Source organism: Hypomesus nipponensis, chromosome 19 (genome assembly GCF_054491055.1).
Source record: "Hypomesus nipponensis isolate SF chromosome 19, ASM5449105v1, whole genome shotgun sequence".
NCBI lineage: Eukaryota > Metazoa > Chordata > Actinopteri > Osmeriformes > Osmeridae > Hypomesus > Hypomesus nipponensis.
The window spans coordinates 9,112,501-9,137,510 of record NC_140379.1 but is presented as its reverse complement, the minus strand read 5'-3'; the positions used below and the strand labels follow the sequence as shown (position 1 = coordinate 9,137,510).

Genomic DNA, 25,010 nt, shown 5'->3' with positions numbered 1-25,010 from the left:
TTCACATCGATGTCTACCCAAAAGCCACATATAAATGGTCGATTCAAAACACAGATGAAACTCTTCGATCAATTACAGTCGTTGGTGAGTTGTTGTCAAAGTAACGGTCCCTTCTGTTCCCTGCCCCGTTTCGCTCACTCTTGCTGCGCGCATTGATGTACAATGTGCTGAGGTTAGGGGGGTGAATGAGATTGACGAAGAGTTCTTGTTCTGTATCTCAGTTTCTTTCTTTATACTGAAATTAGACAGGGAAAAAATAATCGATAAAATTACATTACGCGTAATGGAGTGTATTTGGTGTTGAAGTGGATACACAAAGGCGCTGGACGTTCTGCGAAGAAGAAGTCCGGTGTTGTTTGTAAATATTTATTTAATAATTTGTGTGAGGAGAGCAGGCTGCAGCTCAAGTGAGTAGAGAGGAGGGTAAGAGCATCTCTTGATCCTTCTCTATTACACTAACTTTCCTCTCTGTAACTCTGTCGTTATTTTCGTTGTAAAATATGTTTACGCGAGACATTTTCTATTCAGTATTGAGCTAAACCGTCGCGGAGGAGGTGATTTGTCCATTTATCGTTATTCTAGGAGTTGGGGGATATTTTACAAGTGCTTCGCTATTGGAGGGCATAGGACGTAGTGCGTAAGGGGCTGCTACTAACTTGCGCCCAAGCTTCACGCCTCTGTTAGTTACACAATAAAAGCCGATCTCAAAGAAAAATCTGAACATAGGCCTAATGAATCGGATTTATATCCTTTAATAGAATGTGCAATTTACGGTTAGAGCTGGCTTTTGGCTGGATAAAGTAGCCCTTACTGTTTTATATATTTATGTTTTTAGGCGACATCAAAGGCTTTGTTGCTCGCCCTTCTCTTTTTTCGTATAGGAACGCAGTCTCGCGGCTGAGTGCTTTTCCAGTGTAAAATGGCTATATTGATGACTGTGATTAAGACAAAAACAACAGTGTTTAGTTTCACTGGAGTTTAGAAAATCTCGCCGTAGGTGCTTGTTCATCGAGAGATAGAGAAGTAAGAGGATTGGTTGCCGTTGAACTTGCGGTTGGATGCACAACTCCAGCTCGCTAATGTAGGCTATGTGGCTATACCCTAACCTACCAGCATCAGGGATAGTGTTCTATGGCTGCGAAGTTTGTCCCCGCATGCCTACATTTTAGAATACAAACCATGCAGAGTATGCCCGTCCGTTATACAGTCGAGAAACTCAAGAGTTTGGATAGACATGCTGACAATGTGGGCCTTTCTTTGGCCAGTGAAAAGTGACTGAAGTCTTGTACTAGTTATTCATCACAACTGCGACTCGCACACGATGAAGGCAGTCTGTGGGCCTTCAATTTCAGATCCTTCCCCAAAATGTCTCATGAAGGACATTTTGTTTCACGGCGCTGTTTACAGTGTATGCGGATGACACACAGCTGAGAGGTCGTGACGTTTAATTTTAAGAAACTTGTCAACATTCTATTTCCTTAACACGACCTGTCCACCATTCTGAGGTTTTCTGTTTTAGCTTTTTTAGCTGGGCAGCCATCACCTACCACAAGGATAAATTATAAATAAAGATGTAATATACGTCCATTAGAAAACATCACAGCATGTTATTGTGCAGTGACTAGTTAATAGATTCCACAGGTGAAGCTTTACCCTATTGTCTGAAGGGTCAAACTAATGTGCTATATTAAACAACCCTTATAAAACGGTTGTCATGGAGTTCTTGCCCACCTGCCAATCATTGTTTCATAAAATCATAATACCCATGTGTGAACACAGATTAATCATAACTGTTAGAGTGAAATCTTGAGTCAGGGAATTAACTGCTGTGAAATGCAGGCCATGTCTCATTCTTTTAAAAATCTCTCTCTATTCTTTTTTGCCTCTTACTCTTTTTCTCCCTCACACTCCTTTTCCTGTCTCTCCCATCATCCAGCTGGAACCCACTCTAGGCTTCTTGGATGGTGTTCAAAACCGAAGACTGTGTGAAGGTAAAACAATTGTGTTTGTGTTTAGGTTACCAACCGTTCTGTAAAATACAGAATCAACCCATAATAGGAAACTAAAAGCCGTATTCCATATTGAACTGATACAGGACACTCTTTGTTCCTTTTTTTTGTTGAGAATCAATTTAGTACAAATCCATGGAGAGAAGTATTGCAGGTTAGACTAATATGACTGGGCAATTTGATAGCAGGAAACCCTTGTTCTTTCTCAGCATGTCTGTCATGTAATGTTCCACTACCAAAACAGAGGCTGTGACTCCCCTCCCCACATGCCTTATTTCCATTTCAGGAAGTTGGCAACCCTAGTGTGTGCATGTGTGTGTCCTGATGAGTCTCTGTCCCCCTAGGCTGAGCGAGCTCCTGGTCTGAGCTCCAGTCAGAAGGGCTTCATGATGGAGCTCCAGGACCTCCAGGATGCACTGAAGATGGAGATACAAGTTCACCAGGTAGGTTCCCTTCTAGATAAAGGCTCACCAGGTAGGTTCTCTTCTAGATACAAGTTCACCAGGAAGGTTCTCTTCTAGATACAAGTTCACCAGGTTGGTTCTCTTCTAGATAAAGGCTTACCAGGTAGGTTCTCTTCTAGATAAAAGTTCACTTGGTAGGTTATCTTCTAGATAAAGGCTTACCAGGTAGGTTCTCTTCTAGATACAGGCTCACCAGGTGGGTTCTCCTCCATAGAGGCTCACCAGGTGGGTTCTCCTCTAGATACAGGCTCATCAAGTGGGTTCTCCTCTATGGAGGCTCACCAGGTAGGTTCTCCTCTAGATCGAGGTTCACCTGGTGGATTGTCCTCTAGGCCCCTTTTTGTGGGTGTCACAACCCTCTTCCTGGAAATACACCCTCCTGTAGGTTTTCACTCCAAGCCTTTTCTTTGGGAGCCCACTGTCCAGTAGGTTTGAACTCCAACCATAGCTGGCTAGAAAGAGAGATCATGCACTTCACCACTATAGTTAAAATTTAAGACAAACCCCCAATAGGTTATATTTCTTGGAACAGAAGAGCCCTGTACCAGATAGTTGAGCGATTCCAGTCTGGTCTGTACATTTGGAAATGGTGCCTTTGCTCTGATGCTGCAGTACTGGCTGTTGCTTTAAGAGGGTGCTGTGACACAGCCTGTAAACTATCTGTAGCTATCTGTCCACAAGGGTGAAAGAGGGAGAAAAACAATTGAAAAACATTAGATATATTTCCTATATATAGCTTAAATGGATGTGTGTAAACAACCCTATAGTTCAATGCTGCTATGCTACTGGTGTGTGTTTGAGTGTGTGTACCCAGCCATAGTCATTGTGCTTCCTAACCCTCTGTGTCTGTTTTAGAAACTGGTTGCCCAGATGAAGCAGGATCCTCAGGTGAGAGAAGTCTTGAATTAAAACAACAACAACTGTTTATAACATGTATAAATGTAGAGGAGAGCTAACTCCGACTAGCTATTAACTAAACTATCTCCCGCAACTCTGACCTGCAAATGAGATACTGATCACATACTAACTTGTTTTCCTGTCTGTGTGCAGAACACTGAACTAAAGAAACAGCTGCATGAACTCCAGACCAAGATCACAACACTAAGTGACAAACAGGTAAAGACAAAAACCAAGATATGTATGTGAATGTGTTTGAATATATGTCTGTGTATTTGTGTTCTAGCAAGCAAACATACACATGTTGGTCTGTGTACGCTAGCAAGAGAATGTGTGTGTATTTGTGTATGTGTGCTGGCAATGGAATGTACACGTTTTAATGTGTAGTTTTGTGTGTGTACTAGCAGATATACATGTATATTTTGGTGTATATATTTTGTATATGTATATTATGTATATCAATGTGAATGTACCTGCTCCTTTAGCTGTGTGTAGTAGGGAGAGAGACACAGGGCAAGGGAGAACGAGACAGGGGGAGAGAGACACAGGGCAAGGGAGAGTGAGACAGGGCAAAGGAGAGAGAGACAGGGCGAGGGAGAGAGAGACAGGGCGAGGGAGAGAGAGACAGGGCGAGGGAGAGAGAGACAGGGCGAGGGAGAGAGAGACAGGGCGAGGGAGAGAGAGACAGGAAGAAGGAGAGTAAGCATGCAGAAGAGACATTGGGGTATTGCAGCTACACAGTCAGTAGAAGGTTTGTTCTGAGGGTGTCGTGGATCTGTCCATCTGTCCAGTTGGAGAGGAAGAACAGTGAAACATGTTAATGTGTGTTTGGGACAGGCCATCCCCAACCACAGTGAGTAGTAGGTTACCAGGTCAGTCAAAAACCAACCACAGTGAGTAGACAGGGTTACCTGGTCAATCAAAAACCAACCACAGTGAGTAGACAGGGTTACCTGGTCAATCAAAAACCAACCACAGTGAGTAGACAGGGTTACCTGGTCAATCAAAAACCAACCACAGTGAGTAGACAGGGTTACCTGGTCAGTCAAAAACCAACCACAGTGAGTAGACAGGGTTACCTGGTCAATCAAAAACCAACCACAGTGAGTAGACAGGGTTACCTGGTCAATCAAAAACCAACCACAGTGAGTAGACAGGGTTACCTGGTCAGTCAAAAACCAACCACAGTGAGTAGACAGGGTTACCTGGTCAGTCAAAAACCAACCACAGTGAGTAGACAGGGTTACCTGGTCAGTCAAAAACCAACCACAGTGAGTAGACAGGGTTACCAGGTCAGTCAAAAACCAACCACAGTGAGTAGACAGGGTTGCCAGGTCAGTCAAAAACCAACTACAGTGAATAGACAGGGTTGCCAGGGTTTATCAGAAATTTACCAAAAAACGTTTTTGCTGAGAACCCCAGCTATAGTTGAAATATTATCAACTTGGTAGTCAACCTGCTGCAAGTCAATAAACATATATATATATATATACTTTTGAGTGATAAAATAAACTACTATATATATATATATATATATATATATATATATATATATATATATATATATATATATATATATATATATATAGTAGTTTATTTTATCACTCAAAAGTATATATATATATATATATACATACAGCTGTACATGTGTATATATACAGTAATTGTGTTACTGAAACTGTAACACTGGTTTTATTTTAGCATACTATTTATACACTTTTGAGTGATAAAATAAACTACTTAAAACCTGGTGCTTCAGTGGCAGTTTGAGATGGATGGAGCAAAATAGATAGAGGAGAGAGAGAGAAATGTCTTGGACTGGAGAGGAGTAACGAGAGAGAAAAGGGCTGTAGACGGAGAGAGAAACGGGGGCTTGAGAGAAATAGAGGGGAGGGTTAGAGTGAGAGGAACGATGGGGAGAGAGAGAAGAGGATGAGTGAAGAGAGGGGGAAGAGTGAGAGAGAGGGGGGGGGGTGGTGGAGAGACGAGATGAGGCGGCGAGAGGGAGAGGTAGCAGCATGAGACTTGAGGATGGAGACGTGAAGTGTGAGAGGAAGGAAGAGAGGGAGAGAGAAAGGAAGTGTGGAGAGAAGGAGTGAAGAAGTGAAGGATAAGAAGAGAAGGAGGCACATAGCAGCATGAGGCTGTATGAGAGTGGAAGCAGTGTGAGAGGAATATCAATCAGGACAGCTCAGCTGTTTGACAAGCCAGTCCAGGATGAGAAGGGACCACATGGAGAAACTTCTCCCATTCTATAGGCTGCAGGGCTGCAGCCCGCGGCCCCAGATGTCAACCAGTAGGTTTAGTCTGTTTGAATAACGAAAGGTTGAGAGCAGGAGGGAAAGAGAATGATAGGAGATAGCAGATTCAGGGCAGGAGTGAGGGAAGGAGGAAGGGAGGACAGAAGGGTAGAGGGATTGACAGACTCATCTAAGGAAGGCTGAAGGCTCTAACTATGAGGGTGAAGGAGGGGGTTTATTTATGTGGACAGCGAGGAACTGTAAGGGTTGAGGGATATGAATACAATATGAGAGGTTCCTGCTGAGTCCTGGATGATACTCCCAGTCTGCCTGTCAGAAGGCCTTACTGCACTATCTGCCTGCCTGCCTGCCTTCCTGCCTGCCTGCCTGCCTGCCTGCCTGCCTGCCTGCCTGCCTGCCTGCCTGCCTGCCTGTCTGTCTGTCTGTCTGTCTGCCTGCCCGCCTGCCCGTCTGTCTTTCCGTCTGCTTTGGGGGCTGGCTGGCTGGCTGGCTGCCTGGACCTGACATGCTAATAGTAGGTGCTGCCGCGTGTGTGTGCGCGTGTGTGTGTGTGTGAGAAGGATATAGACAAAGGGAGAGAGTTAGTGTGTGTGTGTGTGTCCACTTGGCAGTATGCATCATGATGGTGATGAGTAGTGATTTGTCCATCATCAGGGTGATGTCACGCGAAGTAGATAGGAAGGATTGGCTACATCCCTCCTCTATTGGCCAGTCCAGAGCACCACATGCATATGCATGAATGGCCTCGCCAAGTCAAAGATAAATAATTGGAACACGTTTGCACTAAACATAGAGTTCTGTGTACAATTATCCTGTTAGAGCTTTCAGAGGCAGCACACATTAAAAGGCTGGATGAAAGTGTGAGTGTATAATACACAAGGTAGACAGGAAGCTTTCCAGAAGAAAATATAGCACATGACCACTCCGATCCCTGTGCTTGTTAGATATTCATGCATATTTGTGTCTGTGTGTGTGTGTGTGTGGATGTGTTGGTTGACATAAAGTATTTAGTCTATGGAACGCCTCTGGAAGTCTGATGTTCCGTCTAGTCTCCAGTGGGGGAAGCTCTTACTTCTCTCCCAAACAGGATGTGTAGACCTGTCTGTTTCTCTGTCACTGACTCCACCTTTCTGTCTGTCTCTCTGTTGCCATTCTGTCCATGTCTGCTGTGTAGAAGAAGGTTGTGGAGCAGCTAAGGAAAGACCTGCTGGTGAAACAGGACCAGACGGACCTCCAAACCCAGACCCAGCTTGCAAGCCAGCTGCAGTCCCAGGCCCAGGCCCAGTTCCCTCTCCAACTGGAAGTCCAGTCCCAGCCTCAGCTCCTCCCCCAGCCCCAGCACCCAATTCAGCCCGGGAGTAGGGCTTCCGGGCTGCCGCCCCTTCATACCCCGCCCTCCCTGCCCTCACCCGACAACCTCAGCTCACTACAGGTACGCACACACACCCATGTATTCATATGAAACACATGGAAGGCACATACAAGTTGTGCAACCAAAATATAATAGTTCTTATCGTGACCCTGAGTGATCTCTCCTCTCTTGATCAGAGCACGTTGCCAGGTTCTCCCATCCCCTCCTCCAAGTCTCTACCTCTGCTGCTCTCTGCCATCCCATCCCCACGGCCTTCAGTTGCCATGGTTACCACCCTCAGCCACACCCCCAAGCCTGGTGCCACTCATCCCGACTCCAACTCCCAGAATGCACCAGTCAGCCTTCAGGCTACCTGCCCGTTGACCAATCAGGGGCTGGAGGCGGTGCGACTAGTTACCAAGAGCACTGTTGTGGTGAGTATGTCACTTATAACCCCTAGTACAAAATTAAGAAATGTTTGTGTGGGTGTGCATGCGTGCATGTTTTTGGGAGGATTACCATCCAATAATGTAATGTATCTAATAAGGCTGATGTCATCCCAGGTGCACACAAGCCAGCCAATCAGAGTTCCCCAGTTTGTCCCTCCCAGATTGGCTCCTCGACCTGCCTGTCAACCTCAGGTGATTCCCTCTCCTCCTCTGCTCCGCTCTTTCCTGCTCTACTCTACTTAACTCTACTGCCCTCTCCTCTCCGTTGTTTAGTTTGGTGTTTCTGTGTGTGTTGATATTGTTGCACTCTCCTCCTCTGTGTCTCTCTCCAAACTCATCCCTCTGCTCTCTCTACCAGGTACGGCCCAGACCAGCCCAGCCGGTCCTCCAGGCTCCTCCCCCCATGCTAGCCCCGCCCCAGCTGCCTCCACGACCAATCCTGCTGGCAAATCAGCTCACAGCTTCATCTCTGCCACCAAGCCCCACCCCCATCCGGCAGGTGCGCATCCTCAATGGCCAATCCTGCTCTAGCCCAGCCCCCGGCATCATCATCACACCCTTAGCCACACCCCCTACACACTTGAGCAGCAGCCACAGCCCGTCCTCCAAGGTGAGTGAGCTACTGGTAGATCTCCTTAGATGTTATGCTGATCTGCAGGAATGACTTCAGGACGTTTACTTGACAGCATGGCATTTCTTGTGATAATAACCTGTGAGTGTCATCTCTCCCCTTCACCCAGACTGTGAAAGCCAAGACCGGTGATATAAAGTCCACCTCCAGCAAACACCCCTCTCCCTCCCCCTCTCCACACTCCCCCACCACTCGCGGCACCCCCCCTCCCAGGACCCCCCCCAGGACCAAGCAGGAGGAGAGCCCTCAGGTGAGCTGACACTGGAGAGAGGGCTTGTAGAATCACACGACTGTTCATGAAATACATGAGTAAGACTATTCGACTTTCTCTTGCACCACAGTCTCATGACCCTCCCTGTCTCTCTTGCTCCTTGCGTCTATCCTTTTCTCTCTCATGGCCTCTCTCTACCCATCCCCACCTGTCTTTCTACTCTACAGAAATTAGCCTTCATGGTTTCTCTGGGCCTGGTGACATATGACCATCTGGAGGGTACGTACACTGTGTGTGTGTGCGTGTACTTAAGTGTGTGTAAGTATGTCTCCTAACTGATCCTTGTTATGTGCAGAGATCCAGAGTCGCAGGCAGGAGAGGAAGAGGAGGACAACAGCTAACCCTGTGTACAGCGGAGCAGTCTTTGAACCAGAGGTTTGTGTGGATGTTTGTGCATATGATTGTATGTATGTGAGTGTGAGTGTGTGCAGAGAGCGGTGCAGTGAAACAACACTAGCTCAGTGTGCTGTGTGTGTTTATTGCAGCGTAAGAAGAACACCCTGCTCTACCTTAACTCTCCACTACACCAGCCCAACAGGAAAAGAGGTCAGTATCTACTTCCTGTCCTGGCAGCACACCATTATCGTCCCACACTGCTGAGCTTCATCCTCTCTGCGGCTCTCAAACCCCTGCAGTCAGGTAGCATATCTGACTGACCAGAGGGACTTCCTGATTTGGTCAGATAGGCCTACCTGGTCTGTTCTGATTGGTTAGAGTGTCTTTGTGCCTTTATTATGTTTGGCTATATGTGACAATAGCTGAAAGCCCGCCTGTTTGGCAGTTGCTGGCACTGTATGGCTAGAAGCCCTCATGGTAAAGGAGCCAGAGAGAAAGAATACTCTCAACCCTAACTCTGAGCTTAATGTTGTAATACTTCATCACCATGGAGGTATTCAGCTTTGATCTTTCCGTCGGCTCTCCCCCCTCATCTTCCTCCTCCTCTCCCTCCTTCTTGTCTTTTCTCCTCCTTCTCTCCTCCTCCTCCTCTTCTTCCTTTTCTTTTCCCTCCTCCTTCATGCTCACTGTGTACTAACTCTGTCTGTGCTCCTCCTCTTCCTGCGCCACTAGCCAATGAGGATCCATTATCCGAGGTATGTCAGAGGAAGTCCTTTTTATTTCCTTGTTTTGTCTTGTTTTGTGTTTTTGTCGTGTCTCATCTCACCCAGGTCGCCCCCCCAAACACAGCAGCATGGTGGAGCTGAGTCCTCACCCCCCCGGCTGCCTCCCCCCTCCCTCCCCCATACTCCACCGGCCTGCACCCCCCCTCACCCCCCCTCTGCCAGGCCCAGGCCCTGGGGATGTAAGTAGCTGTGGATCAGTCCACTGTACCTGCAGGACCGAGGGTGTACCCCTGTCCGTACCACCCCCCACAGAGGTCTCTCCCAAAGACCTTAACAGCCCAGTTCCCCCTACAGAATGGAACAGGCCACATCATCAGACCCATTCATTCATGTATCCATTCATTCATTTAAGTGTGTAAACTGTATGTATCTGTGTTAATCCATGAGCTTACAAAGAGAACAGTCCAACACACGCACATACACTGTATGGAAATGAAACATCAACGTAGTAGGAGAGTGGGTATTTTCTACAGTTGGTAGGGTTAGCACAAAACAAACTCAACTTTGAGTGGTTAGGTTACAGTATTTAGATTTCAGATCGACTGGGAGCAAAGCAGTATACTGCTTTCTGATTGGCTCTGAGCCACTGAGCTCTGATTGGTTGATGGGTGGTTCTTCCTGACAGGCAGACGTGCACGAGGACTTGTGTGCCGTGTGCCGGCGCAGCGGGCAGCTGCTCATGTGTGACACGTGCTCACGCGTGTACCACCTGGACTGCCTGGCTCCGCCCCTGAAAACTGTTCCCAGGGGCATGTGGATGTGCCCCTCATGTCAGGATCAGGTAACACACGCACACACACACACAGATACACACAAGCACTTGTCTCAGTTCGAGCTATTGTTGACAGGAACACATCCCTGTTCTGAACTTTGTAAGCTCGGTCTCCTATGCGCTTGAACACACAAGCCATTCACACACTATGGCTCATATGTATGACATCATCACTGTTGGACATGATGCATGCTCTTACCATCATCCCGATGTTGCCTGTTTGTTGAGTGTCTGTCTGGGCTTTAACAGGCTATGATGCCACACTGTTTAGGTTCATATTCTTATTGACATGTCTGCCATGTACAAATAATAACATTCTATTCCTCAGCCATAAATTTGCATATTTCTCTTTAATTTTATGGCGTCAACATTTTAACAATACATTTTTTTACCTGTATCTAAATGCAGCCAAATGAAGTGTAACTAAAAACATGGGAAACGGAAATGAGCTGCTAACTAAGTCCTGCTAACACCTGTCCTGTTTCAATTTCAATTGGTTCTGTCCTTGAACATTTCATGTCACTTCCTGTCTAGATGCTAGATAAAGAGGACGCCATGGAGTGGCCTGGAACTTTGGCCATTGTTCACTCCTACATCGCCTACAAAGCAGGTAAGAATCAGACCCGGCTTGTAATATTACATGTGACACAGATATTTTAAGTGACAAACACTACAAGGGACAGATGCTACATTTGACTTGTGATATTTTTTGTTTTATGTGGCAAATGTTATTGACATACTGACCTTTTCGCTTCCAATCGCTCACTTGAACATGCCTATCTGTTCCTCTTTTTATGTTCCTCTCTCACACAACCCCCTGGTAGCTAAAGAGGAGGAGAAGCAGAGGCAGGTGCAGTGGGCCAGGGACCTGAGGCAGGAGAGAGAGCAGCTGGAGACCAGGGTCAAGCAACTCAACATCTCCATCACGGTAGGGGTAGTTGAAGTGCTTGGATAAGATGCACACTTCGGCTGTCTTCCCCCTGAGCTACGACCTTATCCTCTGTTATCCCCCTCTCTGTGTGTGTGTTTGTGACAGAGGTGTATGGAGAGTAAGAACAGCGTGCTGAGTCGTCAGAGGAGCATGCAGACATCCCTGGAGAAGGTCAAAGGTTTACTCTGCCTCATAAAGGGTCTTAAGCCCCTTCCCCCTCCCCAGACCACACTCCCACCAGCAGAGGACCCTACCAATGAAGGAACAGCCTGTGTAGGCATTGACCCCATGGAACCCACCGCTGAGGAGCTAGGTGACACACAGAACGACATCACAGAGAACAACGACATCACAGAGAACAACGACATCACAGAGAGCAACAGCAACAGTGTCACAGTCAACAGCAACAACGTCACAGAGAACAGCAACGATGTCACAGAGAACAACAACGACGTCACAGAGAACAACAATGACATCACAGAGAACAACGACGTCACAGAGAACAACAATGACATCACAGAGAACAACAATGACATCACAGAGAACAATGACGTCCCAGAGAAAAACGACATCACAGAGAACAACAAAGACGTCACAGAGAACATAAACGCCCGCAGCAGAAGCAGCCCAGACGAGCAGAGGAGTCCACACCAGGGAGCCACTGCTGCTCCGGCGGAGAAGGAGGAGAAGGAGGAGGAGAGGAAAGAAGAGGAAAAGAAAGAAGTGGAGCAGAAACAGGAGGAAGTGAAACTGGAGGAGGAGAGGTCGGAGGTGCAACATGAAAAGGAGGCCAAGCAGCCTAACAACAACATAGTTAACAACAATAAGATCAACAACCTGAACAGAAGAGCCACTGAAATCAACAAGAAGGAGGGGGAGGAAGACGGGGAGGAAACAACAGAAAGAGAGACAGAAGAGGGCCAGGAGATGGAGGATATATCAAAGTTGGAGCAGGAGGGGGGTGACAAGGATGAAGAGGCAAAGGAGAACAACAATAAGGATGTGAGGGGAGAGGAGGAGGAGGAAGAGGAAAAGGAGAACAAAAGGGAAGAAGTGAGGGGAGAGGAGGAGGAAGAGGGAATGGTGAAGCAGGAGGAGATGACAAAGGAAGAGACGGAAAAGGAGGAGGCAGAGAGTCTGAAAGAGAATGGAAATGAAAGCAATGGAAAAGAGGAAGAGGAAGAAAAGGAAGAGAGGATGGAGGAGGAGCAGACAGAGAGACTCAGTCGCCTCAATAAAGTTTCAGACCCGCCCCTGACTCTGGCCCCGCCCCCTGTGGGTGTTACAGAATAACAGCCTGCACCCCTGGTATAGGAACCAGGACCGCAGGAGAAAGAGAACGAGGGATAGAGAAGGAAGAAGAGAGCGTGGGAGGAGAAGTATCCTGTTCCCAAAGTTGCCCATCATTGTACTCATCCTAACCCTACATATCTGTGTTTGGTGGTCATTATTGTAGTAGCTTATTTTTGGTTCCAGAGAGAGGCCATGGGCATCGGACTGAAAGATGATGGGTGGAAAGACAAGTAGAGATAGAGGGAAGAGATGAGGTACAGTATAATACTTAGGGGCCAGTGGTCTGGCCACCCCAGTTCAGGCTGCATGGTCTGACCGACTGACCGACTGACTGACTGACTGACTGATGACGAAACAGTAATAACCATCCCACCAGCGTGTGCCTGAAGCGGTTGCCACAGCGCCCCCAGTGGCGGAAGGTCTCCAGACACACCCAGAGCCTCCCCTCACAACCACCCGACACCATCACCCACACACACCCAAGAAGCAGGAAACAGGCTGGAGTTACAAGGTGTCCCCAGAACACCATGTCTGGTTTTCTGCAGTATTAGCCAATAGAGGGAAGTATTACCTGATGAACATTTCCTGCACCCAATCACACTTACTGTCTTACAATAGTTCTCGCCTACAACACCCAACACCCGGCCTATCAGAGGATATAGTTTAAATGAGCAAAAGAAACAACAGATAGGCTCTAAGAAGAGGAGGAGTGGGAGAGGGAAGGAGGAGAAGAGGTGTCTTTCTCCCTCCTTGAGAGCTGTCATCTGAGGGAGTCTGCCCACATTCAGGTCTTCCTCCTTTCACAGACATTTAGATTCACTAGATCACATGATCATACATGTTTGTTAGTCTCTTTTATATCAGTTTGGTTGATAATCCATGTGTTATATGACACTGTTAATAGGTATGTGTTATAGGAGAAGACGTGAGTTCTGTCTGTTTAGTTCTGAACTGCCAAATGCTATTATGTCCAAATACAGCAGGGAAACGGTTGGTTTTCTTATTCCATGTAGAGAGGAGAGTCTGATCCAGGGGTCTAGACCTTAGAAAAGTTTGCTTCCTGCCCTCCCTGGTCTAACAAAGGGCCTAGGTGAAAGTATGTGTCATGAAGATCTGAGATCTCAGCTCATTAGCTTGTCAAATTCCTACGTCAAAAGCACAACCCTGTTAATCTCTTGATGCTATATATGCAGTTCATTGTCCAACAGGAGTAGTTGGGGTGAGGGTAGTATTAGCCTCTGTAGTTCAGTTCTGTGTTCCTGTAGATGTACCAACATATCATGTCTTAAAGACCCAATGTGATGTGGTGTTATAATGTGTCGAGGTGCACCAGATGGTGCAGGCCAGGGTTTAGAACTTTTCAGAAGGTCCCACAAGGTTCTAGAAAGTTCTGGAGAGCAGTGAAGTCTTGTCTTTTCTCTGTAACTGTAGATAGCAATCACCAACGATCTCATGGCTCACCTCAGCACTCCCTCCCTACCTGTAACTATGACAATGGTCGCTTCAGACTTAAAATGAGTTGGTTACAAGGCTCATCATTGGATGATTATAGCCTGAAAATGAAGTGATTCAGAAAGCACAAGATACTTTTGAAAATGCAATTAGGATTGCACCCACACAGAGATCAAAGGGAGCCTGGGTGTGTGTGTGTCATTATGGTCTAGTAGAGTGTGTTGTGTTCAGACCCACCCTCCCCGCATAGAACTCTCTCTGTTCTGCTGACTGCCTTAACAAACCCTGTCCGACCATTATCAACCTGTGTTTGTTGTAACATTGGTCATTTAAAGTGTCTGCAAGAAGTATTTGTCTGTTTGTGATGATGTAACAATTCAGGAACTGTTTGTTGTCTTTCTCTCAGAACTGATGTGATTGGCTGAAATGTGAATAGTTATTTTCTGATTTGTCAGTGCTCAGCTGTATGTCATCATGACGTTTGCCTAGCTATGAAACTAACAAAAGAAATTGGAAGTAGGATGATTTATGTCAACAAAGCTGTTGACTAGCTGTTGACATTCTAAAACAGGTCATTCTAGAACCAGTTATTGTCCAACAGGTCTGTTTAGAATCTAGTTTTCTAAAACAGGCCATTCTAGAAACTTCTGAATATTTTTTCAAGGCCCTTAACAGTGTTATGTCCTTAGTCGTGTCCTGGCTGTTATCAAGGGTGACGGCCATTAAGACATCTACATATAAGGAGATGTTTCTGCCTTTATGTTACTGTGTCCAGAACATTCCAGTGCGTCCCAATGCGTGTTCTGTAGAGGATAATGCCCCAAGCTCCACAAAACCATCTGTTCACAAAACACCTCATGTTGTCACCTTCATCCTCACCTTCATCATCATACTCTTCCTGCCTTCGCTGTCTTATGGACTCTCTCTGACTCGCTGGGTCCTCAGTGCCTCAGTAAAGATGTGTGTGTGTTTGTGTGTGTGTGTGTGTGTGTGAGATGAGACTTAAGGGGTGACAACATGGCATGGTTAGCAGCAGTACTGTGTAACGTCTGTCTTCTGTGCTGTGGAACTGTTAGACAGCATTATTGTTTTTGGGCCATGTATGAATATTTGTTTTAGTTTTACACACCCAAAGAATAACCCCAAATAAAAAGCCTTTCACTTTCAATTATAATACAGTACCACCAGCTATATGGATGTTTAAATAGATCACCTCATGCTTCAGATCTCCAGCTTCGTCACAGCCATCCGTCTTGTGAACAGTGTGTTACAGTGTACTAGATCTGCATACAGTTCTAGTTGAGGGGAGGCAGCCTTCCTCTTCTCAACAAAGTTTCATCATCATTGTCTTCATCATCTCAAACGAGCAGCGCGTCAAGTCAGACGGCGCTCAGTCTCCTGTAACACCATATCCTGCTTCATGCTGGTTAAGTATCGGAAACAGACATCATCTCCCCGGATGGTTACGTTGTGTTGCCATCTCGCCATCCATTCGTTTCTCTATCCCTCCATCCCTCTGTGGCTTGTGGAACACAGCACGTGGAAGCCTGTGTTACTCCTCACCAGGGGGACTGTGTCCGGTGTCGGTTCAGATAGGCCCTTGTCCCGTCTGCTGGCGATGCTGTAGTGTCACACCCCCAGGACATGTCAACTGGTCTGGAACACCTAAACAGTTTATTACACAACACTTGTAAGATGGACTGTCAACTGTATTTTTTCACAATTATTTCTAAAGGGTTCTGAAAACGTTGGATTATTTTGACAACGGTTTTGTTTACTGGTCTTTTTTTGTTGCCTTTGAGACCCTACCCTCTCTCCCCCAGCCTCTCCCCCAGCCTCTCCCCTTTCCCCCAGCCGCTGCCCCAGACCCACCTGTTATGCAGTGTCTGGCCAGTCCACTTTCAGAGTGTCAGAACGAGGAGATTTTTGGAGCGTTTGATCAATTTGTATTTATTTATTTTACCATTTTATTAAATAAAAGTACAAAGTCTTCTTGCTCTGTATGTTTTTCTCTCCCACAATAGCACTACAATCATTACAATAAACTAGACATCAATCATCAAGACAAATGCAACGTTCAAACAATTGCTGTAATATATTTATTTCCATGATGACAAACACATTAACACAGTAGCAGTGAACATAGTTCAAGCAAGTGTCTTTGAGTCTTACCTTCCTGGTAGTCTGACATCAAAGAGCAGGCGGATATGGCACATACTGTAGAGTCCTATTATAACTATTATGCAAAATCACACACAGATAATCAGTCTCTTCTACACACAGTGCATTCCAACACTGTCTTCACATGCTCCCAGTCCCATCAACAGTCCAGAACTCTTGTCTTTCGTCCAGTAGGTTGTGCTGGGCTGGTCCTGGATGTCTAGAGGGCTGGGTCCTGTTAAAGTACTGCCCGCCATGGACCTAGTGATGTCAATAGTGTGGCTTAGCTATGTCGAAAATCTTCCACACTTCTGGGTGGTTAAAGTCAAGTGACCTATCGGGACCAGTTCATTTACCACTGCATGGTCTTGCTGCGGGTGAGCCTGCTCCTGAGCGCGTGTGTCATCTGCAGCATGCGGGAGCGCGTGTCCATCACCAGCAGGTGGCGCTGGTACTCTAAACGCACCTCCCTGACCAGCTGGGCCACCGCTGTCTCCACGGCAACACAGCCCTCTGCCACTGACAGTTCGTAGAAACTGCATCTGGACACACACACACACACACAGTTAAAAGTGTATGGTGAATGGATGGGTGGATGGATGGATGGATGGATGGGGGGAGGGATGGAGGGAGGGATGGAGGGATGGAGGGATGGATGGTGACCTGAGGTCTGCAGCCAGGGCCTGACCCTCCTCAGTTCTCACAACCCGCCCGTTCTCCATGTCTGCTTTGTTGGCCACAATCACTGTAGGGATGCCTGGGATTCAAACAGAACAGAGCTCAGACCCCTGGCACACCTACCCTCACATACACACATGCCGCACCAAACACAGGCATACACACAGAGCAGCTTAGGTACACACACAAATAGACACACATACATGCTGAGCACAGGCACACATGGAAACAGATACACCCACACACAAATTATATTGTTAGAGTCTAGATGGTTTATCTGAGGAGGAATGTGTGAGGTCACCGCTGTAAAAAGTGACAGTTGACACGAGCCACCCTGCTCACACGGCTGTGCAGTGGGGCTGAATGAGACTGAGGGACTCTCATCCTTCCACCAATACTCTACCCCCTGCTGAGACCCTTTGTCCGGGAGGCTATCTCCCCAGGACAAAAGCCTCATCTACTTGCTCAGCTCTTCACCAGGGTGTTGGGAGATTAGGCACGGGGTCTAGTGGTCTTGTAGCTGGGGTCTAATGTCTAGTGTGGGTCCAGTGTATCTCTTAGCCAGGCCTCTTACCCAGGGCCTGCTTGATGTGGTCGATGAGCCTCTTTAGACGTGACACGGCCTCAAAGCTACTGCGGTCCGTGATGGAGTAGATAATGAGGAAGCCATCGCCCCACCTGATAGAGCTCTCCAGAGATGACCCTGTAGAGCCAACACACTCCTGCTGGGGGGAGGGGGCATTGTGGTTACAGAGACTGAAGAGAAGGAAGATAGGAATAGATGGATAGGTCATCATTGTCTTTACATGACCAGTATACATTCCCTCCTTCACATACAGTACCCTCATTCACTCAAAACCCTTCTCTCTTGACCACACAAGATAGACTATGATGAGTTTTTCAAGGAGGGTTTCATTGAGCTCTTCCTGAGATGAAGTCGGGGAAAACTATTCCTCCACATCCTTCTTCAACATTAGTCACAGTCAAGTCCGTGGCTGCTGAGTTTGCCCAGTGAGAGCGCTCTCTCCCTGTCACCTCGGATTTCTCTTTCGTCATGTTTGATCGATGTCTGCCGTGCAGTTAAAGCCACATCAGCAGAACTCTAAGAGCCAGGATTCAGGAAAGATCATGAAAGGAACCGTATAGAAGTCTGGATGCCATCTCAGACCATTTTCCAGTCTGGCCTTTATGAAGCTGACATCAAGGATTAGCAGAGAACACAGGAACCTAACCTGACAGGGAGCAGAGAGATGGAGAGACAAGCCTAATTCACTGTAGAGAGACATAGAACCAGCCCTAAGAAACCAGCCCTCAGACAAAGGGAGATGTGTGATTGGACAGTACCTTGTTGGCTGTGTCTAACATCTCCAGATCGATTGGCTCGTTGTCTACAGTTTTCCGACACCTGTAGGTGACCTCTGAGAGAAGACAGCACAGACACGCTGGCTGTCACCACAGAGAAGTGGACCCAGCACAGACACAGGCCAGGCAAAGATTATATAAGGGACAATAGTGTGTCCTCACCCTTTTTATGGTCATACTCTCCTATGAAGCGTCTAGTGATGAATCTTACACACAGGGCTGCAGGAGAGACAATACACAGCACAGCTCAGCCGGACTAACACATCTTGACACACCTCCCCTTTCATCCAGAACAAACCCTTTGTAGACAAGACATTATGTACAGACATAGTGGAGGCCCATCCAACTAGTCTATTGAGCAATACTGTTAGTTATACAAATAGATTTATATACAACGGTCCATTTCTTGACAGATAAGCTATAATCTGTTGTAAAGTTACAAAAGGCTTTTTCCACAATAGATGAAAGCTTTTCTGTTTCTTATCCTTAAGAGGATCTCCATCTCTTTATATGTGATATTGTACTTAAAAGGCTTCTCCATACCTCACACTTTTAATTTGTTTACAGAGTCTGTCAAAGTGACCTGTGGCCCTTCCAGATGGCTCTTGTCCGTGGTCTCACCTGTCTTTCCACAGTTGTCTCGACCCAGAACCACCAGCTTGGCCCGGTTCATCTTTCTGGGTTGGCTGGATTCAGTCATGGCTTTTTTTTGCTGTTGCCTCTTTAGTGGGAGAGAAAACTCAATGAATGTAGTGATGGTGACATTACCCTGTCCAGCAGAGCAGAAGGGTGGTACTTCAGAGGAAGCAAGTCCTTGATACAAATCATGACTGAGCTGTAGTTGTTTGTGTGCCCCACTTTGTGTGTCCTACTTAATCACACTTTCCAGAAACAAAAAAAGAATAACTTTGGTTTACATTGTTGCCTCCTTCGCAGAGTTTTTTTTTTTACATTTGTAAGCATGTTACAACCAATGTAACATGCTTTTTGCTTTGTACTTTGATCGTCCTACTGGATTATAACAACTAAGATTCTGAAACAAAGCAACTCAGTATATTTTAACTACATGAATTAGGTTTCTAGTAAACACAAAAAGACTTTCTGCTATTATTAACAATTAGCAAACTTTCTTTGTCTAACTTAAGCACACCTGTTTGCTGTCTACTTACTGCGCCACAGCCTGGATCTTTAATCACAAAAATGTGGGAAGACAAACCAGGGTTTGTTCTCTGTGAGTTCTTGTCTGAGGTTACAATGCTCCACTCCACCAGCCCTCTGTTGCACTTAGCTCCCCTTTCAGAGTGAAATTATTTTTGCCTTTTGAAGGCACGCCCCTTTAGAGTCTCATTAAGTTAGGGTGATGTATTGCTGCTGACAGGCGGTCGTCCGGGGAGATGGAGGCAGGCGGACATTGCTCTCTGTCACTGGGGCACCAGCACTGTAGAGGTCTCTGTTCAGCTCCTCCTGAAGTTAATCTTGGCTTGGAAATGCTGGGTGGTTTCTCAATACCTCAACCAGAAAGTGCATTGTTCTCAATCTACCTCCCATGACATACACAAGTCACCTGACCACTTACAGAAAAAGTGAAGGTCGAGTCAGCATGATGATGAGGCACTTTATTCACAATCATCAACAAACAACAACTCTATACAAAACACACCACATAATGTACACTCCCAGTCAGTACTTTTAAATATGTCTACAGAAATCTCTGATCCTACTTGTTCAGTTCCTTCCGAGTTCTTGGCTCCACAAACAACCTGCTGAAGCTTCACATATGAAGACATCCTGGACTCCTACACTCTGAAAACATACGAGGACTATATAGAACCATTTGTAGGAACATAAGAGTTCTCTGCAATAAACTTCCCATGTGGAATTTTGCCCATGTCAGGCAGAACCATTTAGGGTTCTATATGGCAACAGAACAGCACACAGCCGTGACCAGGTCCTGCTAGCTAAAATGGTTCAGTATAAGCTCCTTGCGGAACTGAAGGGCCTCAGGGTCCACATCCTCTGGCTTCTCCTCCACCTCATCTGATTGGTCAGGGGTGTCTGTCCTCTCAAAGGTCCAGGCATCCAGGCCGGACTGCAGAGAGGCATTGTGAAGCACACAGCACGCCAGGATGATGTGGGAGCACTTTTCCGGGGAATACTGCATATAGCCCTTGGACCCATCCAGGCAACGGAACCGAGTCTGGATGGCCCGGAAGGTTCGGTCTACAATCTCCTGAGTTGCACCGTGCGCCAGGTTGTAGCGAAATTCTGCAGGGGTTTCTGGGAACTGAATGGGTGTCATCAGCCATTTCTTCAGAGGGTAGCGTCGGTCTCCTGGAGAGCAGAAACACAGAACTGATGTCATCATACTACGAAGCTGTCTTCACATACCAACTAAACACACATGTAATAATACAATCACATTATAGTAGCATATGGGAAAGGGACAGTTTGAGGAAGAGCCTCCATCTAGTCTAGGTTAAGTGTATGTTATAAGGATGAAGCTGGAAAAGTAAAACCTGGTAAATTCCCAGTCGAAAACAGAGACACATCAATTTACTCTGACAATGGTGCTTTTTGCATCCCATGGGAAACGATCCAGGTAGCTAGTTTGGATCTCATGAGACACCAGTCATGTTGACTTACCCAGCAGCCAGCCCCCATGGTTGTCCTGCTCCTGGTGAAGCTTGCTGGCGCAGGACTGGGAGAAGATAAAGCTGTCCTGGAGGCTGCCTGGCCAGTGGGTCTCTGCACTGAGCAGCAGGCCCCGTGCGTCACACACAAGCTGGCAGTTCACTGAGTGGAAACCTTTCTTGTTGACATAAGAGGAGTCTTCGGAGTTAGGGGCTTTGATGGCCACATGTACACAGTCAACCACGCCGAGCACGTCGGGGAACCCGGCCACACGGAAGAACTCATCCTTGGACTGCTGCTTGGTAGCCTCGTCCCTGGTGAAGCCTGGAAAAAACCGCAGGGGTGATCAGACTCCCAGTGATAGGATAACAGAGTGTTGCCTTCTTATACATTTCCTGACTGAGAAAAATACGAGCAGTTTTATAGACAACGACTTACGAGACAAGAGGCGGAAGTGACTAAGAAGCTTTTTTATGGTGTGATTGAAAACACATGTTAAACAGTAATACCTCCTGCCTTTCAGATCTTTGCTCATTACAGAGGCCAATTAAATAGTAAATACTAGTAATATATTCAGTAATATATAGTATGGGCAAACTGTAATTGACCCAGGTCTGCTACCTATAAACTCTGGGGCCTTCTCCACCAGGGCTCTGGTGACGTTGGTGACACATCTGCTCATGGAGGCCTGGCTGATGCCGATGGCATCGCCCATGATGGTCTGGAAGGATCCTGAGGTGTAGAAACCTAGCGCGGCCAGGACCTGCACCTCAGGGCTGATGGCTCGGGAGCGCTGGGTGGGTCTGGACAGCACATCCCTCAGCAGCTCCACCAGGTAATAGATGAACTCCCGAGGAAAGCCAAATGTTGTCAGCAGGAACTCATCCGACACCATCTCGATGTCAAATCGATCTAGGGTCTTGTGTCCTCTGCCGTGGAGGAGCAGGTCACAGTCCAGGATGGCTATGGGTATAGCCATGGTGTCTTTGAGAGAGAGAGAGAGAGAGAGAGAGAGCGAGAGCGAGAGCGAGAGAGAGAGAGAGAGAGAGAGAGAGAGAGAGCGAGAGCGAGAGAGAGAGAGAGAGAGAGAGAGAGAGAGAGAGAGAGAGAGAGGGCGGGCGGGCAAGAATGGGGGAGAGACATGATATTACAGTCATGATGCTTGAGGTTGGAGGATATGGGGAACGATCATGGTGATTTCTACAATATGACAGAGCACACTTTAGCCACCACTGTTAGGTCTACACTACGATATCCAGCTGTTGGAGGCTAGTTCAGTCATACGGTTTGAAAATATGACTAATCACTAATGTGACGTGACTAGCGAGTTTTCGAAGCAGTCAAGACAACGAAGCTAGTCATAAAATCTGTGATATGATTCATGTATGGCTAGCCAGCTAGCTAGCACTGGCTGTCTAGCTCCGTAAATGAATGAAATGTTGAATGAGTTAAGTAAAACTCGTTACAAAGGAAAAATCTTTGTAAAAGCATACATTTAGCAGTGGCTTCTAACGTGCAAATCATGATATTTTCAATCAGGCAATGCAAAACCTACCTTGGCTTGCTTTGTTGACAAAAATGATGAACTCCCTAATCTGCTCACTAGCTTACATTTAGGAAACGCAGTTTCGTATTTATCATTTGTGCTACGCTACAAATATATTTGTTAATACAGCTTCATAATATGTATACCATTTAAACGTTTAGATTATTTGGATATCTACAATAACACTTGAAATAGGTTATTGTTATTGTAAATAGTTCTGTGAAAGTGCGACGACAAATACATCATTTCCAAACACGTCATTGCTGACCCGAAGAAAAAAATAAACAAAATATGGGCAAGCTTTACAAGGCTGTTGTGCACGATGTGATGGAATAAGAAGCAGCACATATTTTACAAAAACTCTAAAGTGTTCAGTGGGCTTTGAACGTAGCAGAAATATTGGTACAAATTATTGTGATGACCTGTAAGTATGTGCGTGGACGTTGTTATTGTAGCTAGGCTAACGCGTAGCTAGCACGTCTTGGCTTAATATGCGTGCAGACCCGCGGTGTAGAGTTAGTTAGCTTGCTTCCTACAAACGACAATACAAAAGAGTAGTTTGTTTTAATGTTTTTTTTGTGAGATTATATTCTCAGAGATAACCAAAATGTTTAAACAATATTCAGTCGTTGACGTCAATCAGTCTTTGACAAGTTAGCTATCTACGTTAATTATCGAGCAGATTGCTGGCTAGCTACCTTATCTACAGTAGCTAGTCTAACGTTGTTTACGTCTTGACATTGCAGGGGCATGCCATTATGGACACTGACCTGAGTCCCCAGGATAAAAAAGACTTGGATAAGTTCATCAAGTTTTTTGCTTTAAAGGTACGATTTCTAAAATGAATCTGTAACGAATAGAACTGTCTGAACTGATTCTGTCCTGTCCAGATTGGGCTCCAGACCATTATCTCCACATTCAAGACCAATGTTACAGTCAGACTATTCCCGTCATTATGTGATACCTAAAATATGGAGAGCAGAATCATGATATAGGTCAAATCATACCATGCAAAGAGCTAATTTACATACAGTCCAGACATATATGTTTAGTTAAAAATGAGTTATGTGCTCTATGTTCCACTCTCTGGCTGTCTACAGACAGTACAGGTGATTGTCCAAGCACGGCTTGGGGAGAAGATATGCACCCGCTCCTCCTCCTCTCCCACAGGGTCTGACTGGGTATGGTACATCTCTGTTATCTGTTGTTATTCTATGGGACAGATCACACATTCGACCAGCACCCATTCAGCTACTGGTGCATATACATTCACCATTATCAATATATCTCTTCCTCAGTTCAACCTGGCCATTAAAGACATCCCTGAGGTGACCCATGAGGCCAAGAAGGCTTTGGCCGGCCAGCTGCCTGGCATTGGTCGCTCCATGTGTGTGGAGATCTCCCTCAAGACCTCTGAGGTGAGCTGAGTAGCTGCACTCATGGAGCACCAAACATCTGTGTGATCACACCGAGCTACCATGTTCCGAATGTCTAGGATAGACAAGATGGTCAAGTGTGGACAGTTTGTCATATACTATTTTTCCTATTCCACAGGGTGATTCAATGGAACTGGAGACATGGTGTCTAGAAATGAATGAAAAGTAAGTAAGGTCTTTGTTGTTGGTTTGCAGTTGCTGTCTACTGTTGTTTTTGCTCTTGGTGTTAATCTTTCTCATTGCCTTGGTTCGTTCAGGTGTGACAAGGACATCAAGGTGTCCTACACTGTGTACAACCGCCTGTCTCTGCTGCTCAAGTCCCTGTTGGCCATCACCAGGGTAACACCTGCCTACAAGCTGTCTAGGAAGCAGGGCCATGACTACGTGATCCTCTACAGGTCAGCTACGAAACACAACCATCACATGCGTCATGTTCTACATGATCTTATGTACAGATGACCTGACAAACTCATTTGTTGCTTTTGCAGGATATATTTTGGGGAGGTTCAGCTAACAGGATTGGGGGAAGGTAAAAACGATTTATTCTATCACCGGCATTATTGAAATGAATTTAGGATTACTAGCTGTGATGATGATGATGTTGTTGTTGCTGTTGCAGGGTTCCAGACAGTGCGTGTGGGGATTGTAGGAACGCCCATCGGCACCATCACCCTCTCGTGTGCCTACAGGACCAACTTGGCCTTTATGTCCACCAGGTACACCGCACAGTATGTGTTCTAGTCCCTTTCTGCACCCACTGCACCACACAGTATATTGTGTTGTCTTCTCCACTCTTCCTAACCCTTCTCTCATCCTTTCCCCATCCTACAGGCAGTTTGAGCGCTCCGCCCCCATCATGGGAATCATCATTGACCACTTCGTAGAGCGCCCCTTCAGCAACATGGGACACATGCACCCATGCAACTACAGGTGGGTTTGCCCAGACACACACACGCACAAAACTAAATGGTTCTAAGATACGCAGCAACAGCTTGTCCTCCTTCCAGAGCCCCAGGTGACGAGGAAGGAGGAGCGTACGCTGGAGTGGAGGACTCCCAGGAGGTCTGCACCACCTCCTTCTCCACCTCCCCTCCCTCACAGGTAGGCAGCCAGCACCTCGTACTAGCAGCTCCCCCTCCCCTCTCCTGGCTGTCTTCTCCTATCCATGCTCTGTTACAGTGCTTTCATCTCCCTCCCTCCCTCCCTCCCTCCCTCCCTCCCTCCCTCCCTCCCTCCCTCCCTCCCTCCCTCCCTCCCTCCCTCCCTCCCTCCCTCCCTCCCTCCCTCCCTCCCTC

The 25,010-nt window shown here is 46.5% G+C and overlaps 4 protein-coding genes across 7 annotated transcripts in view; 2 read left to right on the top strand and 2 right to left on the bottom strand.

The window, feature by feature from the left end:
• Positions 1-185: 185 nt before the first annotated feature.
• On the top strand, positions 186-15,894 carry phf21aa (PHD finger protein 21Aa). The gene is made up of 18 exons (XM_084682879.1): positions 186-423; positions 1,937-1,991; positions 2,354-2,452; positions 3,329-3,361; positions 3,524-3,589; positions 6,806-7,063; positions 7,180-7,416; positions 7,546-7,623; positions 7,790-8,041; positions 8,172-8,312; positions 8,501-8,552; positions 8,629-8,708; positions 8,819-8,879; positions 9,500-9,633; positions 10,080-10,235; positions 10,761-10,836; positions 11,051-11,154; positions 11,263-15,894. Exons 2-18 carry the CDS (start codon positions 1,962-1,964, stop codon positions 12,448-12,450), a joined length of 3,045 nt encoding a protein of 1,014 aa, XP_084539005.1. The 5' UTR covers positions 186-423; positions 1,937-1,961; the 3' UTR covers positions 12,451-15,894.
• Positions 15,895-16,015: 121 nt separating this feature from the next.
• Positions 16,016-19,364, bottom strand: LOC146246855 (ras-related and estrogen-regulated growth inhibitor). Its single transcript, XM_084682868.1, has 7 exons — positions 19,272-19,364; positions 18,724-18,823; positions 18,265-18,321; positions 18,094-18,158; positions 17,315-17,462; positions 16,726-16,819; positions 16,016-16,604 (listed from the first exon to the last, which is right to left on the bottom strand). Exons 2-7 carry the CDS (start codon positions 18,800-18,802, stop codon positions 16,415-16,417), a joined length of 633 nt encoding a protein of 210 aa, XP_084538994.1. The 5' UTR covers positions 18,803-18,823; positions 19,272-19,364; the 3' UTR covers positions 16,016-16,414.
• Positions 19,365-19,703: 339 nt separating this feature from the next.
• Positions 19,704-22,431, bottom strand: harbi1 (harbinger transposase derived 1). Its single transcript, XM_084681973.1, has 4 exons — positions 22,289-22,431; positions 21,355-21,717; positions 20,746-21,057; positions 19,704-20,433 (listed from the first exon to the last, which is right to left on the bottom strand). Exons 2-4 carry the CDS (start codon positions 21,710-21,712, stop codon positions 20,057-20,059), a joined length of 1,047 nt encoding a protein of 348 aa, XP_084538099.1. The 5' UTR covers positions 21,713-21,717; positions 22,289-22,431; the 3' UTR covers positions 19,704-20,056.
• Positions 22,432-22,548: 117 nt separating this feature from the next.
• Positions 22,549-25,010, top strand: part of atg13 (ATG13 autophagy related 13 homolog (S. cerevisiae)) — a 6,171-nt gene continuing 3,709 nt past the window's right edge. Inside the window, exons 1-10 of one of the 4 annotated variants that reach the window (XM_084681969.1) lie at positions 22,549-22,703; positions 23,026-23,106; positions 23,380-23,460; positions 23,578-23,697; positions 23,834-23,880; positions 23,973-24,113; positions 24,204-24,244; positions 24,335-24,431; positions 24,547-24,645; positions 24,723-24,816. In XM_084681969.1, coding sequence (XP_084538095.1) covers positions 23,038-23,106; positions 23,380-23,460; positions 23,578-23,697; positions 23,834-23,880; positions 23,973-24,113; positions 24,204-24,244; positions 24,335-24,431; positions 24,547-24,645; positions 24,723-24,816 — 789 coding nt within the window. In that variant the 5' untranslated portion in view covers positions 22,549-22,703; positions 23,026-23,037. Of the gene's footprint in view, positions 22,704-23,025; positions 23,107-23,379; positions 23,461-23,577; positions 23,698-23,833; positions 23,881-23,972; positions 24,114-24,203; positions 24,245-24,334; positions 24,444-24,546; positions 24,646-24,722; positions 24,817-25,010 lie in introns of all 4 variants that reach the window. The other 3 variants (XM_084681967.1, XM_084681971.1, XM_084681970.1) reach the window with 3 other exon arrangements.